General features: G+C 44.4%; 1 protein-coding gene across 1 annotated transcript in view; it reads right to left on the reverse strand.

Annotated features, from left to right (window-relative positions):
• Positions 1–224: 224 nt before the first annotated feature.
• opn4a (opsin 4a (melanopsin)) overlaps positions 225–19,050 on the reverse strand; it is a 36,754-nt gene continuing 17,928 nt past the window's right edge. Inside the window, exons 3-12 of the mRNA XM_080869635.1 lie at positions 12,627–12,769; positions 11,131–11,264; positions 10,160–10,363; positions 9,822–9,993; positions 9,568–9,744; positions 8,746–8,853; positions 8,032–8,227; positions 7,793–7,957; positions 5,633–5,692; positions 225–4,891 (exon numbers count right to left, since the gene is read on the reverse strand). Of these exons, the coding sequence (XP_080725761.1) occupies positions 4,721–4,891; positions 5,633–5,692; positions 7,793–7,957; positions 8,032–8,227; positions 8,746–8,853; positions 9,568–9,744; positions 9,822–9,993; positions 10,160–10,363; positions 11,131–11,264; positions 12,627–12,769 (1,530 nt within the window). The 3' untranslated portion in view covers positions 225–4,720. The remainder of the gene's footprint in view (positions 4,892–5,632; positions 5,693–7,792; positions 7,958–8,031; positions 8,228–8,745; positions 8,854–9,567; positions 9,745–9,821; positions 9,994–10,159; positions 10,364–11,130; positions 11,265–12,626; positions 12,770–19,050) is intronic.

The following is a 19,050-nucleotide window of genomic DNA, read 5'->3' on the forward strand; positions in this document are numbered from 1 at the left end:
GAAGGTATTTTAGGACCTGAGAATATAAGGGACTGCATGTGATGGTGATAACGATCATTTACTCTTAGATTAAAGTTGTAAATTTAAAGAAAAACTGTTTAATTAAACTGATTAAATTAAATGGCTGATATGAAAACTGACAGCTCTGGCCTGGCTGTGTGACGTGTCTCTATGGTGATGGGGGTACAAAGGAGGCGGAGCATCACGGTGAATGACAGATTTTATTTAGAAAAATAAAGCAACACTGAAATAAATGATCCACAGTAACTGCTCTGCCCGCTCTCCAACATCGCTTCATCCGAACAGGAAGTTTAACACAACAAATCAAACATCTGTGTGTGTGTGTGTGTGGGGGGGGGGGGGGGGCAGCAAAGACCCCCAGCAGCTAGAAAACAGTGTTGCTGACTAAATCTGTACCAGCTGAAGCATCAGTTAGAGAAGTGAAAGCTCTTCCACACACTTTGACAGAAAATAGCCTCCTATTCTGTTTCTGTAGTCATGTGACTGCTCACCACATGACCCTCTGCCATTTTGGGCACTGACACTGCGGGGTCATGTCACAGGCCTACAGAGGTGTGTGTGACCCCTGGAAACTAGACGCTCAGAAAAATGTGCGACCCCGACGAGCTGGTGAAAAACCCCGACTGCTTTGATCACTGACAGATGCCGATGTCCTCAAGCAGTCGCCTCTCTAAGTGAAACTATCCCGTCTTTAAGTCTGACGTCATTCGCCGTTTCCAGATCCAAACTCCGCTTCAGGTCAAAGTCAAACGAACGCTGCGGCATCACTGAGAGTCACAAACTGTTGAAATTCTTTCATCTTTTATAAAATGATCAGTGTTGCTGCTTTACCAGGTGTAACAATGACGTTTAACATCCATGAAAACAGGATTTATTACATTTAACGGAGTTAGAAGTTATTCACAATACGAGGTTAGTCATTAATATACTGCTGCTGGGCTGCAGTTACATCGTAAACTGAGCTTTAAAATGAAGAGTGGTAATAAAACCCGAGAGAGGCCGACAGTGAGCACTGACTGTTTTTGTTCAGATTGAATGGAACAAAATACAAAACATGTTAAAAATACAACAGCCTTAATAAACACAGAGTAGTTTGGAAGCAGGGTCCATCCTTCATCACTTAGAGACGGGATAGAGTACCACTTCCTCATTTCCTGTTTGTGTAGTTGTAGACAAGTCAGCGTCCTCCACACAAGCTACAGGTGACAGTGGCAACCTGCTAATGTTCAAAGCAATCACGGGAGGTGTTTGGTGTGGCATCGTCTTTATGACTGATTTCACCTCCACCAACCAGCAACCAGACTCCAACCAGTCACAGGGAATCCACAGTTTCCCGTGTGACTGCTGTTTTTGCATCATGTCCACTATGATGGTGGTATTTACTTTTTCCAATATTCAGAGTTATAACCGTGCTCCATGTTTTTGTACATCTCTTTCAGTTTATTGGCTTTTTTGTGACATTTGGATGCAGAAATGTTTTTTAGGATTTTCATATATCAGGACATGAGAAATCATCTGGTCCTGATCAGGTCTTAAAATAATTAGATTCAGCCTCCGGTGAACAAAAGCATGTGGCACGTTACATCATGTTAGTATCTATTAAAGATAAACTAAACTAACTGCAGTGTGAAAGTCTAACTCCGCCCCCTGATTCAGCGGCGTGTAGCGCCTCCTTCTGAGTTGCGGTGATGTTTCTGTGTGACTCCATGCGTCTGTCACGTCACTGTGGAGCAGTTTTGTCCCACTCGTCTTTACAGCGTCGCTTCATCTCATTCATGCTCAGCTCTCTGAACTCTCTAACCCTTCCAAGCGAGCCGCACCCGTTCAGTGTGTAGCTAACTGAGCTGTCATGAACTTTAACCTTTCACCTGCTATCGAGGCCTGTATCTTGTGATTTTTGCAGTTTCTCTGCAGCCCATATCTGCAAACTGCCAAACCGTCTGCTTTTATAGACGTGCTCACACTTGCTGATGTAACAAACGGCTTTAACCTGCAACTTTTATGAAACTGATTCAGGTTAATGTTGGAGTTTAGTCACCTCTGAAGCTGTAGATGCTAACAGTTAGCATGTACAGAAGATTAGTAGTACAGCACAAGCTAACAGCTCATGTGTGTTAGCAGCATTTAACTGCTATACTTGCTAAAACACACTGCTTCAGCTTTATCAGTCCGATCTTGTTTTGTTAAACCCGTTTTAACCAGTGAGTTTGATGGTTTGCTTCAAGCTTCCGTCCCAACAGGAAAAGCACCATGAGCTTTATCTTTTTAAAGAAACATTCAGGTAAAGTTTAGGGAACAGCTGAGGAGCTCAAACAGACATGTCAGATGACCAAGAGCTGCGCTATTATCGACATGATTTTCTCTTTTAAACACTATAAAAATATCACAGTCACATTCCACGACACTGCGCTTCAGCAAAGTACGCCTTTAGTTAAATAAAGGAAAGGAAGCCGCAGAAACAGTACGAAATGATCTGAACAACACTTTAAAACACAAAACACTGAAAATATCTTCAGAACAAAAGCGTTTTTGCAGGCCTCTCAGGACTCGCGGAGATTACACCGAAAGAATCTGACTGGAAATAAACTCTATGTACAGGCCACAATGAGCTCAACACAGAGACTGCAAAGGACGTCCCAGCATGTTTTCCCCAAGTCGGGCATCGGGCTTCCCGGAAAATCTGATTTTCAGCTTTTTACAGGAAGAGTTTAACTAAAACTAGAATTTACAGCTAAAACACAGCAGTTGACTTTTTGGTTTGTTATTCCTGGTTTAGATATGGTTGTTGAACGTGAACTAACCCTGAAGGGTGTACTACGAAGGAAAGCTACATATCCAGGCTTTCTTTGTCTTAGCTGGATCAGCAAAGCCCCAGAGATAACAGAGATGACAGGTTATCAACTGAAGAAAGACGATTCGTGCATCATGTGACTCTTTTTTTTTCTTCACAAAATGATCCCCGTGAGCGCCACCCGCTCCATTTAGAGATGTTATAAAGTGAGGATGATAAAATAGTAAGTAAAATATTATTAAAAAGAAATTAAATGTTTACAAAGAACATAAAATATAACAGCTAAATAATCTGAAGATTATTGGAGAAACTGATTAATCTGGTGATTTGTGTCACAGAGATTTGAATTGCAGTGAAAGATTTTGTGTCTGAGCGCGCTCAATGCTGCTGTTTACTTCTAAGCACAACATTACAGCAACATTACTTTTTGCTTCATTCAGCGCTCTTTGTAAGTAGATATAGAATCTATATCACACTGAAAACATGCCAGAAATAAAAGAATCGTTGACAACTTGGCGCTTCCAGACAATTTTAAACTGAAAATTCAAACATAACCTGCTCCTGGCCAGGTGATGTGTTCAGCATCAGTTGCCATGGTGATTTAGCTTGTAAAATAAGGGCCACATTGGTGACATGGAAAATTATGACTTTAAGCTCTACACAGTTCACTAACCCAATAATCTTCTTCGTAGTTACACCCCTCAGTTTAGAACATATCAGTGTTGGTTACACAACAAATAAATGAGCATCGTTTCAGCTCTCCTACTGCTGTGGTTCAAGAAGTCACAACTATGCAGGCCAAAAACGTTGTGGGCAAGAAAAGCAGCTTTATGTTTTTTATTCTTAAAGAAGGTTTGGATGGCTGTTCTTTTTACTGCCCCTTATTAGGTTTCTGGAAGCTGACCAATCAGGAAACAGTGGGTTTATGGGGGTGGGGGTGTTCTTAAAGAGACAGGAGCTAAAATGGCTCATTTCAGATAGAAGATGAACAGAGGGGCAGCTTTAAAGGCCGATACAAAGGTTTTGTTTTTCTAAACTGTTCATAATGACAAAAAAGATTTAAAAAATACTTTAAAGTTGGAAATGAGCAGAAAAACTGCTTGGTGCAGAGCCACATCCACAGCGATCGGTAATCACTGTGGGTATAAGATCGATGTCCTGAGATGTTCTTATTGGCACTGAGTCAGTGATTTCTTGAATTTATAGTTAGTTTTGGTTAGATGGGATGCACATAACCATCTTCATGATTTAACCTTTATGATTTGCTCCGGTGGCATCACATTGAGGTCTGAGCTGGAAATCCACATGCAAAGCAGAAACATAAGAAGACCAAGGGCAGGAAAGCACACGGTTTACTGAGGAATCACAGAATGAAGAATCTCCTCCCTCAGCTCAAAGTCCTCTCAGACACCAGAAAACCTCTAAAGGGACCCTCACCTGTCACAGGAGACCTTGGCTAAAGAGGCATTTTCATCAGTCTGACTGAACATTTCCACCCTCAGAGTCCGTGTGGCTGCAGTGTAATCAAAGATCAGACCTGCTCTCAGCTTTCAGGAGCTCTTTAAAGAGCAACTCAATGCAAAATATGAATTCTGTAACATTTCAACTCACAGCAGCTGCTTTCCCTTCACTCAAAACAACCAAACAGAGTGAGAGGATACACCTTGTTTCAGGTAAGCTGCTCTTTAAGTAAACTGTTTTGTTCGTTGGTAAAACAGCTCCAGGTTGGGTTTGGAATTTGTCTCCATCCATATCGGTACAAATCGGGTAAAATCTATAAACGACCTGCAGATTTACAATCTGATGAGTTCTGATGGCTTTTTCTGAACTGCACAGTCCCAAATATCTGCCTGGACCTTAGGTGGTCACATGGCTGCAGGTGTTTAAACAGGAGAGGGGGGTGGAGCTCTACGCCGAACCCGCCCCTGCACCTCCACCGCCGCTGCTGTTGGTCGCCTTCGATCGAGATGTGCGGGAACCACTTCGTCCCGTGGAAAGGAAAGGGCTGGACTCGGAGGTGATGACGATACTCGGGATTCGACAGAGTGCGCCTCTTGCACCATCTGTAAAATCACCGTTCTGTGAAAGAGACAAAGACGGTTATTTAAAACAAATGTGACTGATGCCTAAATCTGAGAGGGCAGGCATGCCATCGTAAACCAATCACGGATCAATGATAGCGCTAAATGACCACCGCTGGGTTTTTAGCGCCATCGTCGGCACAAAGCAAATTTGTAGGTAATCATTTAACAGCTGTTTAACAGGGATCCAGAGGTCACTGGATCCCTGATTCATGAGAGTCAATCCTCCGAACCAACAACTGAAGCCAAAGCGGGAGTGCTAAAAACAAAACCTGCAGTTCCTCTAGTGTCCAGTGGAGGCAGCAGTGAGTCCGTCCCCGAAGACTCTCATGTTACAACAGAAACAAACATGTTTCCAGCCTGATACACAAACTGTTTGTCTCTGTGGATGATTTTTTGTTTCATAGAAACAAAATGAAACCACCAAACGATGAATCCTGTGCAGGACGTGCGTGGTGCTCTCGTACAGATTTGCACAGATGGTTTGTTAATTCATCAATATTCAGATCATTTAATAACATATAAAATATTTGTATTACAACACTGGTGTCACATTTTCAGATCTGTATAAATCTTTGGATCAGAATAAAATCGTTTCATCTAAATACAGATAATCGCTTACAAAACAACATAAATAAAAAAAGCATAAATTAAATGAAAGGGTCCTGCTTTCACCTTCACATCATTTACTGCACCTCCACCAACAGATGTGACTGTAAAAGCTGTTTGTGAAACTCACATTTGAACTGCTGCTGCGTTCACCTGCTCCTGCCGTGGGAAGCTTAGTGTCACAGGACGTCTAGAAGAGAAACACATGGACTCATACTGTGACTCATGCTGCTCAACACCAACAGTTCAACATCATGAACCATGAACGACAATGAAGACACAAGGAAAATGGTACAAATCACCTATTTAATCCTAAAATCTTAAAATATATGTGCAAAGTTTTCTATCTCTGAGAAAAGTTAAAAAATTGTAGATCAGCCGTTGTTACGTATATGTTATTATTGTTAGGATGCCTGGGTCGTTGACCCAGGGTTTTTGAGTTTATTATTATTATTATTTATAATTTCTAGTCTTTGGTTCCTTTGTTAGAGTTCTGTCTTTTGGTTTATGTCTCTGTCTTCTCTAGTTGCTCTGTCTCCCCTGTCAGCTGTATCCCCTTGTCTAGTTCGCGTCTCTGTGTATCCTTAGTTCCTATATCCCCGTGTCCAGTCAGTGTCTGTGTCTGTCCTGGTCCCACGTCTCTGTTCCCTCTGTAGTGCCTGCATGTGAGTCTGTGTCTTTGTTCAGTCTGTGTTTTGTGTTTCCTGTTTTACTTTGAAGGTCTCTGTCTTATCTCAGTGTGTTCAGGTGACGCTTCCTTGTCTCGTCAGTTCTGATTTGCCCCAGCTGTGTTTCCCTCCCGTTACCCATTCCCTGATTGCTCCCTCTGTGTATTTAAGCCCTGTGTTTCTCTGTGTCTGTCATGGTCCTGCGACCATGACTCAGTGACTTTATGTTTATGTTCTTTATTGTTATTACTTTCATTATTATTCATGGCTGTTTTGGGATGGTTTGTGTTTGGGATTTTAGACACTGGGTTCTGGGTTTGTGCTCCCTCTGTTGGTCCCTGGTGTTAGTGTTCCCCTGTCTCGTCAGGTTAATCAGGTCCAGCTGTTTCCCCCACCTGTGTGTGATTTCCCAGTGTCTCTTTGTGTACTTATAGTGTGTGATTTCCTCTGCTCCTCGTCGCGTCGTCTGTGTTCATACCTGGTGTAATCCCCTGCGTGCTCTCCCTGCTGTTCTCCCTTCATGCTCAGGTTTGCTATTTCTTTGTGTAGTTTCTCCCAGTTAGTTCATCCTTAGTTCTGTTTTACCATCCCCACTTTATATTGGATATTATCAATAAATCACCCTCACACCTGAATAAGTGCTGCGTTTTGAGTCCTCCTTCCGCTCTCCACACGGCCGCTGCCCCGGACCGTGACAGTGTCTGTGTTGCGATCTACCGTTTATTTAGCTGTGTGTTCTGTCAGTCCTCTGGTTTGAGTTTATTTTGGTTTTTTCCAGTTATGTTATGTTTGAGTTCAGCATTAAAGCTATTTCAGTTTACGTTTGTCTCTGGAGTCTGCATCTTGGGTCCTATTCCTGTCTGCACACAGCCGTCACTTAACAATTATGGCTGTTACTATGAGAGAAGATCTATTAATCCTGAGTCTTGGCAAATTAACACAGAGGCCAAAACATTAAACATAAATTAAATAAAGTCTGTAGTCTCTGTAGATTAAAAAAGCTCAATACATTTAAAAAAGTATTTAACTTCCGGTGCCGCTCTGAGCTGGCAGCCAGTATCAGCAGCTCTGTTCTATTCTATTCTAAAAAGCAAAAATAAAAAAATACAATGGTAATAAAAAGTTAAAACATAATAAACACAAGATAATAAACAATTAAATAAAATAAAGTTTAAAATAAAGACTAAAAATCGATTGCTAAAGATAGTAAAACACGTGTAGTATTATGTGGTTAATATTTTACAGATGAATCATACTAACACTGGTATGTCCTCAGTAATGATATTTATTCTGTCGTGTTATCGCAGCTGTGATTGTGAAACACGTTCTCACATCGTCATCATTATATTAGGCCTCCGGGTTGGATTGTATTGTCTGTCTGTGTGAATTCACTTCCTGTTCCATAGGGGGCGCTCTTGAGTTGTCCTGGTTTTATTTGTGGATTTCAGACTTGTTGTTTTGAGCCTGCGGCTCTTTGTGTTTGCAGCATTTACAGCGCTCAGTTTTGAATAAACGAATGGATTTTCTTTTTGTTTCGTCCTGATGGCGTCAGCGGTTCGATCCTCTCTGTGACACTTTCACAGTTTATCCACTATTTTACATCTTCCGTTCTCTGAGTTTACCTTTTCAAAGATGCCCGAGTCGTGGCTCTTCAGCTTGGACTTGAAGCTGGATGAGGGTTTGAAGTCGGGCAGCTCGGCGGTGTCTCTGCTGATGTCACAGGAGACCTGACGGCTGGCCGGTCTGGATCCCAGACTGGACAGGTCAGCCTCGGTGTCTGTCAGACCCTGCAGAGGTTAAACGGACGCTCCTGAACATTGACCGTTTTTTAAACTTCCTGATTAAACCGTTTCAAGCTTACCGATTCGCTGTCAGAGGCAGAGGAGAGGCGGGACTTGAAAGTGCTCTGCCGCCTGAACTGGCTGCTGATGTCAGAGGTCTGGCTGGTCACAGTAGAGCGGCGCGTCGACACGAAGCTGCTGCTGGTCGAGCGGATGTCACGAGGACGGACGCAGAGCAGCACGCCAAGACATGGGATGTACTTGGCCAACGCTATCCTGCAAAGAGAGGTCAAAGGTCAGTGTGGAGTCTATACCGATCAGTACTTCAGTGGCTCATGCAGCTAATGCAGTGTCCAGTCATTTGTGATATTTAGTCTCCTTTTCAGCTCACTTCCTGTTTTATTTTGAACTGCTCACAGCCCGTGCACTGATTTTTAAAGCACCCGAAGGTCACAGTTATCAGCCTCGTCTGATTCTCTGAGTATGCTGATGATGAGATGTTCACAGTGAAACTGAGTCACAGCTTGTAGGTTTACTTCTGAGAAACTCTCTCCTTCCTGTTTTAGAAACTGATCATGTGATGGACCTGCTGCCAAATAACCTGATCAGCTGCTACATGTTTTATCAGGTGTCACTAAATCGAAGGTCACATTTTTCTGAAAATTGAACATTTTCTTAGTTTAAACATCTGATATGTTTTCTATGTTTTATTATGAATAAATGTAGATTACACTCTGTACATTTATTTAGAACTGGGGCTGCAGTCAGTCTTTTACCTGTGAAATGGGGTTTACCTGTATTTTGGGTGTGTGATGGCGTAGATGATGGGGTTGTGGATGGCCGAGGCCTTGGCGATGATGGCGGGGACAGAGTTCATGTAGGGTGTCAACATGTCTGCGTACCTGTGAACCAGAACACACCGGTTAATGTGGGGCTCGCCGGGTTAAACGAGCATCGGTTCAGACAGTCGAGCCCTGCTGCTCCTTTCACACTCGGTTTGTATCCTGGGACTAAGCAGCTCTGCGTGACTCACGGGTCGAATTTGAACCTCAGCCATCTCTTAATGGCTCCACCCCCCTACCCCCCAGTCTGAAACAACTCGCTTCAGCTCCTTTTCTCTTTGAGGCCTCTTAAACTTTGATTGTCCAGCTCCTGGTATTTAAGATCATTCTCCAAATTGTTTTTACCATTTCAGTTACAGTAAAGTCACTTTTTGTATCCTAATTTTTAAAAATATGAAGCAAAACAAGAGGACCTGACAAAATAGGAGCTTTTTAAATATTATTATTACTTTTTAAAAATGTTTTGTCATTTAGGACTTCAGCTTTTTGTTTTCTGAATTCGTTTACAGCGTCAGCCACTCTTTCTTTCTCACCAGCCTCGGCGATGAGCTTGGATGAGAAAACACTTTTTAACAAAGATCTTTCAAACTTTAAAGCCGCAGTGGACAAAAATGTAAATGAGCTGAAATAAACGAGCCACATTTCTCTAAGAGACGGAGAGCGGCACCTAGTGGCCATCAGAGGAAGTCCAGCGACACAAAGCTCAGAGTTTTGTTGTAGTTCGACTCAGATGACACACACGTTTTCATAGGTGTGGAGGTTTGAGTGTTTTACCCGGCGAAGGCGGTGAGGGCCACGGTGGAGTACGGCGACCAGGAGATGACGTAGAGCAGGATGACGATGAGCGCGATCTTCGCCATCTTCCACTCGTTCTGCAGCCGATGGAAACTCTTCATGGAATCACGAGTGCTGCCGTGACTGTGAACACTGCCGTTAATCTTCCCCACTGCCCTGAAACGCACACGAGCTTCAGTCAGTCACTGAAGTCAGGCACAGCTGAACGAAAGACATCTGAGATTCAAACTGACTGGTTGGTGGTGCGGATGGCGCGGAAGATGAAGATGTAGCAGTAGATGATGATGAAGAGAGGCAGGAAGAAAACGAAGATGAAGAGCAGCATGGTGTAGGCTCTCACAGACGGCGTGAAGGTCATGTAGTCCCACGTACAGGAGGTCATCAGGCCCTCAGGGACGTAGGCGCCTGAAACGTTAACACAGAGAGAGGTTGTTCTTTGGACCGCCGTTTTTATCTGGATCTTTGTCGGAAGTCTACCTGACATTAAAGTGTTATTCAGTCTGATAAACGCTGTTACTGTCACGTGCTGTCGTATACAGTATTCTAAATGTGCTGTGTCGCGTGTCCTCACTCCAGCCAAAGAACGGCGGCAGGCTCCAGCCCAGCGAGTAGGCCCAGGCCGCCACGAGGATGAGGAGGGCCCGCTTCCGAGACAGCACTCCAATGGATGTGAGAGGCCTCGTGATGACGAAGTAACGGTCGATAGCGATCACCGTCATCGTGATCATGGAGCAGATCCCAAACAGAGCGCCACAGAAAGCATACAGCTCGCAGCCTGCAGGCAACAGAGAGGGATTAGAGTCGCTTTAAACTTCTCTTCTTTCCTGTGACAAATAAACCTCCTTCGCTCAGCGTCTCTCTGAGCGACTCAAACACAGCGCTCTTCTCTCTGAGCTGAAAGTTACTGGTTCACATCGTGGTGGAGAAGAATGGAAAAGAAGCTGCAGATAGAAAATAAAACAATCAGTCATTTTAAGCCCTGAAGCTCAAATTCAGTCACACGTCGGACACGGTGAAGGAAAACACCTGTGAAGAGGCAAGAACATCTTTAGGAAGGCAGAGATTGGTCAAGAGGTTTCTACGCAACAATAAGGCCATAAGACAAACATGTGTGTTACCAGCCTCTGTCGTTTCACTTACATCCAGCAGAAGGCAGTGTACGCGTTTATAGACAGACCCTGAGTGAAGTGGGCCCCCCCACCTTCGCTACGTTTGTGATGCTAACATTTTCACTGGTGCCGCTAAAGGTTTTTAGGGGTCATCCAAGGTCAACCAGCCCCTTTCCTTACAGTGAAAACATCACAACATTACAAACACTTTTATCATGATCACACTCTTAAAAGCAAAAAAATGTAACAGTTACAATCAACTTTGTATTGTGTCCGAGAAAGAAATACAAAAAAAGAAAAAAGGGGGCGTGGCCTGACTGACAGGTGGCTGTAGCTGCTAGCTGTCTGTTAGCTTCACCTGAACTGGTCCGTGTTTGTGCTGTTGGAGCATTTGTAATGAGATCATCTGTAATATCAGCCATGCAGTTGGTACCTTTCTCTCCAAAGATCCACCTCTTGTGCATGCTGGTGGTGAAGAAGATGGGTGACTGGGTGATGCACATCAGGAGGTCAGTGATGGCCAAATTAATGATGAACATGTTGGGCGGCGTGCGCAGGCTGCGACTCCTGCAAAGACATTTTAAACAGAATTAATTTGTTAATTACAGAAAAACTGCTGAAAAATACTCGAACCTCCCACAAACTGCTAACTTTAACTAAGTGATATTGTTACATTAGTGAAATTCTGTCTTTTACAGAAAATAAAACTGAATTTTGAGCAGATGATCCAAATCTGAACAGTTTGATGTTTTTCAGTAATGACTGAGTCTGTCTGAAGGAGAGCACTCAGGGCTCCTTCAGCTTGAACATGAACGTTTAATCAATGACGCATTCGCCTTAAACCACAGCTGATTGTAGCAGAAGAAGGATCGATGCCCATCCAAGGAACAGGCAGATCGATGCGCACATCGAATTTTTCTTAGGTGGAAAAGCTTCTTAAAGGAACTCCTGAAATCATTGTGCTCATTGTTTCTCTGCAGACATGGAAGAAGAAAAGAGCTGCTCGATAAATGAGCGGCAGCTTGTTCCAGACAGAGGTCCTGATTTCCTACTTATCCCAGCATGAGGAACCTCCTATTAAAGCCTTACGGGCCGTCCTTTCTCTCCGGTGCTTCTGCAGCTGCTCATGCGCTTCATCCTCAAACACTATACCAGCGTTCTTTTTAAAGACCGTTCATTTCCAGCTCCATCCTTTTCCTCTTGGACTCTCTGCTCCTTATCCATCTTATACTTTCCCTCAGACCATCCATTAAGCCTACTTTCTTCTTACTGGGCGACTTCTGTAAGCCTGTGAGCCTGTCTGTAGCCAATGAGCAGATAAAGAAATCCTGGATGAGATGAGTTTGAGTTGAGCCTCTGTTAACAAGTAAAGCTAAATCTGTTTAGTCGTTTCAGGTTCCAAATATTTATTCTGGACTCTCCTGAGGCAGCTTTCCATTACTCAGAGTTCAGAATAATCCTTCTTTATCTGATCCTGGACGGCAGGTCCAAGAGTAGAAGTGAGAGTTTTTAGAAGTGTCGGTCGTGTCTAATATGATTTCATTTGAACAGGAGACGTTTGAGGGCAGAGATGAGAAATTTCAGACTGTGAAACATATAAAAACTGTTTCAGCTTTCATGCTGTGTTGTGCAACTATTATTCTACGGCTAATTAACCCAAATCTGAAGATTACCTGAGATTTAACATGTGACACCCTGTGTTATCATTTGATCAGTGTAGAAGCTTCTTATATATATATTACAATGCACACATGAAGTTACTACAGTTATCACAAAGCAATAAGACTTCACACTGTGCAGCACCGCGGTTACAAATAAATACATGAGTGAGAGTTTTAGTCAAGTTTAGATTAAAATAAAATGAACAGTAACTGTTTTTGGGGCCTAAGGCTGCATTTTCACCTGAAAGCAGCACGGTGATGAGCGTACCTGCTGAAGGCGTAGATGACCAGGAAGTTCCCAATCATGCCCGTGATGCCGATGGTGAGAATCACGGAGCCAATGGTGTAGTGGGCGTGGTCGGGCACATCCACGGTGGGGAATGGGCGTGGCGCCTCGGGCACCATCGCCACCTGCAGGACCGAACGCAGAATGACAAGAGAACGTGACACCTCTGCAAAAGCAATTGCGAAACTTTCAGCTGCTTCCTTCAGGGGGTCACTATCTGAAAAGAAAGACGTGTGAACAGCAGCTTCTGGAAGCTTTTAAGGTGGAATGCTTCCCTGCATGTCAGTTAGTGTAAGAGCTTTGTTTAATGAAATGAAAATGCAGTAAAAAGTACATACGACAGAACCATGACACAGAGATGCAGGGCTGAGATATGATGGTCGTATTTAGAGACAGGCCGTCGTTGTTTAATGTCCCAGTTTTTCTTGTTGGGAGGTCTAAAGCACCTGTGTGAAACAAAAGAGCCTCACAAACACACCCCAAAAACGACGAAGCATTTCCTGTTTCCTGTTCAACTAAAAGTCCTCTTCAGATTGATCTTAAAACACAAATACAGATTTAAACCTGCAGCTGGAGGACTGATCGTTTCTAAAGACTAGAAGAGAACGCGAGGCCAGAAACTCCTTCCTGTCGATGATGTTGTTATTCCACTCGGAGGAAAGCCTTCACCCTCACAGACTTCACTAATCACTAACCGGCGACCTAAATCCTTCCTGACAGGCGGCGTCTTCACAGGTCTGTCCATCGCTGTTTCTAATGAACCTCCTCCGAGCCTCCTCCCTGTCAGGCCTCAGATCAGTGCCAGCAGAAACATCAGGAACAGCTAATCAGAGTTGGAGGTTGGCCCGAGGAGCGACTCGAATTATTGGACTTTTAATAAAGCGGTTTAAAACCCTGATGGACTCTGGCAGGGAGACGGACGCTCCTCGATCATTTCTGCAGGAGAAAACTTAAAGCAGAGCCGAGAATGAACTGAAATCATCTTGGTGTACAAACTGAGCCTTTTCCGCGGAGGGACAGTCTAATGAAACGAATCAAACCTAATCAATCGAATGAAACACCAGAGATCCTGAATCGATGATCTTTGTGTGTCACAGCCTCAGTTTGTGTTTGTGGATGGCAGCGAATCAGAAACCCACACAGAGGCGTTATGAGGACAGTGTGGGGAGGGCTGCAGATGTTGAGTTTTGTGTTTGGACTCTGTTGAGTTATCTTCAGGTTGTTTCAGGACCTGTACGAGCACGTGGTGAAGAACAACCCAAACGTCAGATGTGAGCGTGTCCTGTAACGAATAGAAACACTGAAGATGTCGTGATGTAATATGCGTGCACGTGCAGATGAGCTGTGTGAGGCTCCGTGTCTCTGTTATCGTGTTTCCTGAGAGGTCGGGTTTTTTGGATGTTTGTTTCTTTATCAGAACAGTTTGTTTCCAAAATAAAAGTTCAGCATTAAAGCTGTGTTTGAGACCACTTCCTGCCGCCAGACTGCCATTTAACATGCCGATGAGTACAAAGGTGGAACCTGTGACATCAGCATCTGTGGGTGGGGCTACCACAAGACCGTCATCCGTGATTGACAGATGCAGCAAACAGATTCTGTCTCCGACTGAAACGAGCCACACGTCTGTCAGACGTGGAAGAAGAGTCGTTTAGCGGTCGCGTCCACACGCGTCTGATTCTGGAGGACGGGTGGATCCGTGCTGACGTGGCAAAAACCGGCAACATGGTAAACTGCAGCTGATGCGTCACAGCCGGCATCGCTGCATTCTCCACAGAAATGGGATGAAACGCGACACAAGTCTGTGCTGCAGTGATGAAACATCCACTGTGGGGATAAATGCTGAGTGTGCTGCACACAAAACACTGCAGAGTAAACTCAGCATGATGCATTCAGGTCCTGTGTTTAGCAGAATCACAGGCTTGGATGGGGGACACACACAGCAGTGGTGTGAGCTGTCCACAAACTTCTGGCCCCGAGTATCCAGTGGAATAACTTGGATTATGGATTGTGCAGAACAGAACAACGTATAAATGATTCTTGGCTTGTTTTCAGCCGTGAAGCAGTTTGGACACGGACACACACAGGTCAGCGTTGGCGTGTGTGACGCCGATGGTTCCTGTCTCCTGCCGTGACCCATGAATGCAGTCGCATCCACCATCAGCTGTTCTCAGAGCCCCGCCTTCGATGATGATGGCGTCTGACAGGTTGGGACAGGAAGGGAAACGTTCAGCTCAGGACGGACGGCCTGCCTCACACAGAGACTCGGAAAAATGACAAAACATGACACAAAGCAACGCCTCCATCACTCACCAGCCACTTCATTAGGTACACCTGTTCTGCTGCTCCTTAGCACGCCAGCAGCTCGTTGGACATAATTGAAGAAGAGCTGCTGAAGTTCAAACGGAGCCTCAGGATGATGAAGAAAAGTGAATAAAGGGAGAAATGAGCCGCGGTTGGTCAGAGCAGAAAGGCCAGGCTGCTTCGAGCTGATGGTGAGGCAACGGGAACTCAAATAAGCACTCATTAAAACCAGCATCTGCAGAAAAGCGTCTGTGAACCTTGACGCAGATGGACAGAAGAGCACAGTCCTGTAGCAGGAACAGCAACCTGGACAGCAGAAGATGGAGAAACGTTTCCTGGTCTGTGAGTCAGTTTAAAGCGTGGCTCCATCCTGCCTGTATCAGTGCTCAGCCTGCTGCTGTGGTGAGGGCCACGGCCTGTCTGAGTGTTGCTGCTGACCACGCCCATCCCTTTCTGACCTCACTCAACCATCCTCTGATGTCATAGTTCACTCAGACGGCTCCACCGTCACAGATCTCAGTTTAACAGAGCAGCTTTGAGATGTGGAGGAACAGGAGGGTCTGACCAATGATGTCATGATGATGTCATGTCAACATCATTCAAAACCTCTGAGGGGTGTTTCCTGCAGCTTGCTAAACCTGATCCATGAGGAGCTAAAGCAGCTCTGAAGCACACCGTGTAGCAGCAAGGATCAACCGGTGAGGTGGAACGCAAGAGCAAACGAGCCGGGAAAAGCAGGAAACCTCGACAACGAGGAGAATAAAGGTCAACGAAGAAGACTGACGAGGTCAGGCGTGGAAACCGTCACAGCCTGACTGTTATTTATTTTTACGTCTTCAGAGATTGAATAGATTGTACATACTGATGATCTGGACAGTTCCGAGCACATGGACGTGAGGGACTAACATTAAAGTTTGTGTCCCGGCTGGTTTTCACCATCAGTACTAGTTAGTTAAACTAGTGCTGGGACATGGTGTAAAATCAGCCGTTGTATGTTGGTACTCTCTAGAGACTCTGTTGTTTCGGTGCTTTGAGTCTCCTTCTGGGAGGTCTGAACACCCGGAGCGCTGCGTTTCCTTCGGCGCTCGTGTGGAAGCTCCTCCTCCGGCGACTTCCACTGGGACGTGACATCGTCGTCTTTACCGATCAAAAAATCCGAAGCTGAATCCGTTCCCGCAGAGACAAAAGTAGTGCAGTAAACTGTGGAGGATTACTGAAATGAGAGATAAGGTTAAAATGCAAAGTCACACGGGGACGTTTGAATCTACATGCTGCTGCAGTCTCAGAGTCGTTATTATGAAAATGTTTTCCGTCTCGTCGGCCGTTTCCGTTTCGCCGCGAGGCCACATATCCTCCCTGCTGATGAACTCCGTGGAGCGGAGCGCGCCCGTCACAGAGGATTCAGAGTTTCACCACGACACCCGAGCGAGGATCGCTGCAACAGCAGAAATCCTCCCCTGCACTCACTGAGACGCTGATGCGTGCATCTACTGCTCATCTGCCCACATGTGCAGTCACAGAAGTCTGTTATCAGTGATCATCATTGAAGATGCTGCTTCACCTGTAATCACGTCTAAATTCAGCAGCTCAGCGTGGTTTTCATTAGTACTACTGATCACTGCTGAGAGCAAACATGCTAGCATCTTCATGTTTGGGTCATTTTTCAATAACACTTATATTTACAAAAGCTTATTTCCTGTTACCTCCTCATTCCACTGTATTTGCAGCTAAAGTCAATTATTTAAGTAAAATACACTTGAATTTGAATTACAGAGAAATCATAAATATCACCAAAATATTCAGTCTGATTGTTTCAGTAATAATGAATCACATGCTGTGCTGGAATAAACTCCTGAATATAAAAAACTATCATGACACATGAAGCAGTATTTCAGTAATAAGCATTTGTAATAATAACTTTTGTTATTATTCCCACAGGAAACACTAAAGTCAAATAAATGATACGATAATCACTACATTAGGAAACAAAATATTATCAAATATAAGTCATATTTAGATCATATTTGTAGATGTAGATCTAATTGTAGAGACTCCAGTATAATACAGATATAAATATATATAGCTGACATGAAGGTGCCCCTAAAACACGTGTGCAGAGTTTTCAGCACACGTGGTCTGAAATGACAGCAGCGATGATGGAGCGCATGAATGAAGGTTAGCCTCCTCTAAGTGCAGGACGATACGAATGAGCGGATCAGTGCGGGCGTACAGCGGCTTAATAATGAAACACAATCAGTGTTTTTAGTCTCGCTGTAATTACAGTCGTGCTCGGATCGCTCTGCGTGGAATTAATGCTTTGCAGCTTCATGCGTGCTCATTATCGTCCCTCGTCTGCTCTGCAGGGACATTTTTCCCGTCCTCAGAGATCTCACGCTGTCTGTTAGAAGTCATCTGAAAGTCGAGGCTCGCGGGCTGAAGTTTGGACAGGAGGAGACTTATCGGTGGGTCAGCTGATCACAGAGCGTCTTTGTTTCTGCTGCTGTAGACTCAAAGAAAGAAAGGAGCTGTTCTTCCTGGATGACAGAGGCTGTAAAAGCTGAGATCAGCTGACCTGAAAGGTTAAAGTTCCTGTCCTTTCTGTTCCCTCTACGTCTTGGGTCAAACATCTCCAGCTGGTTTGGTTTTCTGCACCTCGTGAGTCTGCTGGACGCTTCACAGCAGGCTGAAGGTCCTGCTGCTTCTCTCTGCAGGAGCGCTGTGCTGCTCGTATGACAGAAAACTGCAGGCACTAGATAGAGCGACATCATCTACTGGTGTCTGTTCTCCAGTTTCACGTGTGGGTTTCTTTTAAAGCCAGACGTTATCCCCACTGCAGCCACAGACTGTATGACACACCACAGATACCCGCTAATTAGTGCTCAATAACGTCCTTCCCTGAAACTTGCAGTTCCTCGGGCATCCAGCAGAGGCAGCAGTGAGTCAGCCCCATAGACTCCCGTGTTAAACCTGTATCGCAAAAATAAACACATTTACCACCTGATACACAAACTATTCTAGTGTTTATAGATAATTTAAAGCTTGCATCATTGGGGGCGTGGCCTCTTTGACCGACAGGTTAATGATGGTGGCACAGGCGGCTGTAGCTGCTAGCTTCACCTGAACTGGACCTCCGGACCGTGTTTGTTCTGTTGGAGCATTTTTAATGACATCATCTGTATTAATTAGAATAATTTATCTGGTCTCTGTGTCTGTGTGACGCTTCCACACAGCAAGCAAGCTAACGTTAGCTGATAACTTCACGCTCTCGTCCAAAGGGTGAAAACACCAAAACCAACGAGTGATGTCGCTGTGGTTCATTTTTTATATACAGTCTATGTAGATTAGCTAATGGAAGCCTGCCTCTAGTGTGGTGGTAACTAGAGGAACTGCAGGTTTCAAAGTGAACAGCAGGTGTTTAAATGAATCTGCAAAACTCGCTTCATTCACAGCGTGAACAAACGATAACGACCAAAACAATCTGTGTGGACATAAAGAAGGAAAAATGCAGTGGAGCAAGTGCACAATATAAGAGAGCGTTGCACGTGCTCACTGGCAGCCTTCCACTGCTGCATAATCCCAACACAAAACACACATAAACAAACACACAAATGATGCCGAAATGTTCCATCTGAGCACGCCGTCCACGTCTTATAACAGGATCAGACGAAGTCAGACTGTGAGGAAGAGCAGTGCAGAAAATCCACATCGCAGGCTTCATGTGGCTCGAATCTTCCAGAGAGGAGACGATGATGAGACCACAGCTTTCCTCATTCCGACACATGATTTACCCTGCGGCTAATACACTAATGCGAAAACACCAGTAATACAGTGGACATTTATTCTTCATGCTGCAGATTATCTGAAAGTGGAATCTGATGGTTTGCTTTGGTAAGATGATTAGAGGAAGCTTCCACAGTCCTGTCTGTCATCAAGATCAATAATTACGTTACAGCTGATTTTTTAATGCAACAAAAAAAAAATCTTAGTTTGTTCTAAAAACATAAAACACAAATAAATCTATCAAACAGAACCTGAGTCTGCAGAGAAACATCAATAAAATAGCCTAAACGTCTCCCTGGAAGCACATCTGTCTTCACACTGACCG

This window comes from Rhamphochromis sp. 'chilingali' (genome assembly GCF_963969265.1).
Source record: "Rhamphochromis sp. 'chilingali' genome assembly, chromosome: 20".
Classification (NCBI taxonomy): domain Eukaryota; kingdom Metazoa; phylum Chordata; class Actinopteri; order Cichliformes; family Cichlidae; genus Rhamphochromis; species Rhamphochromis sp. 'chilingali'.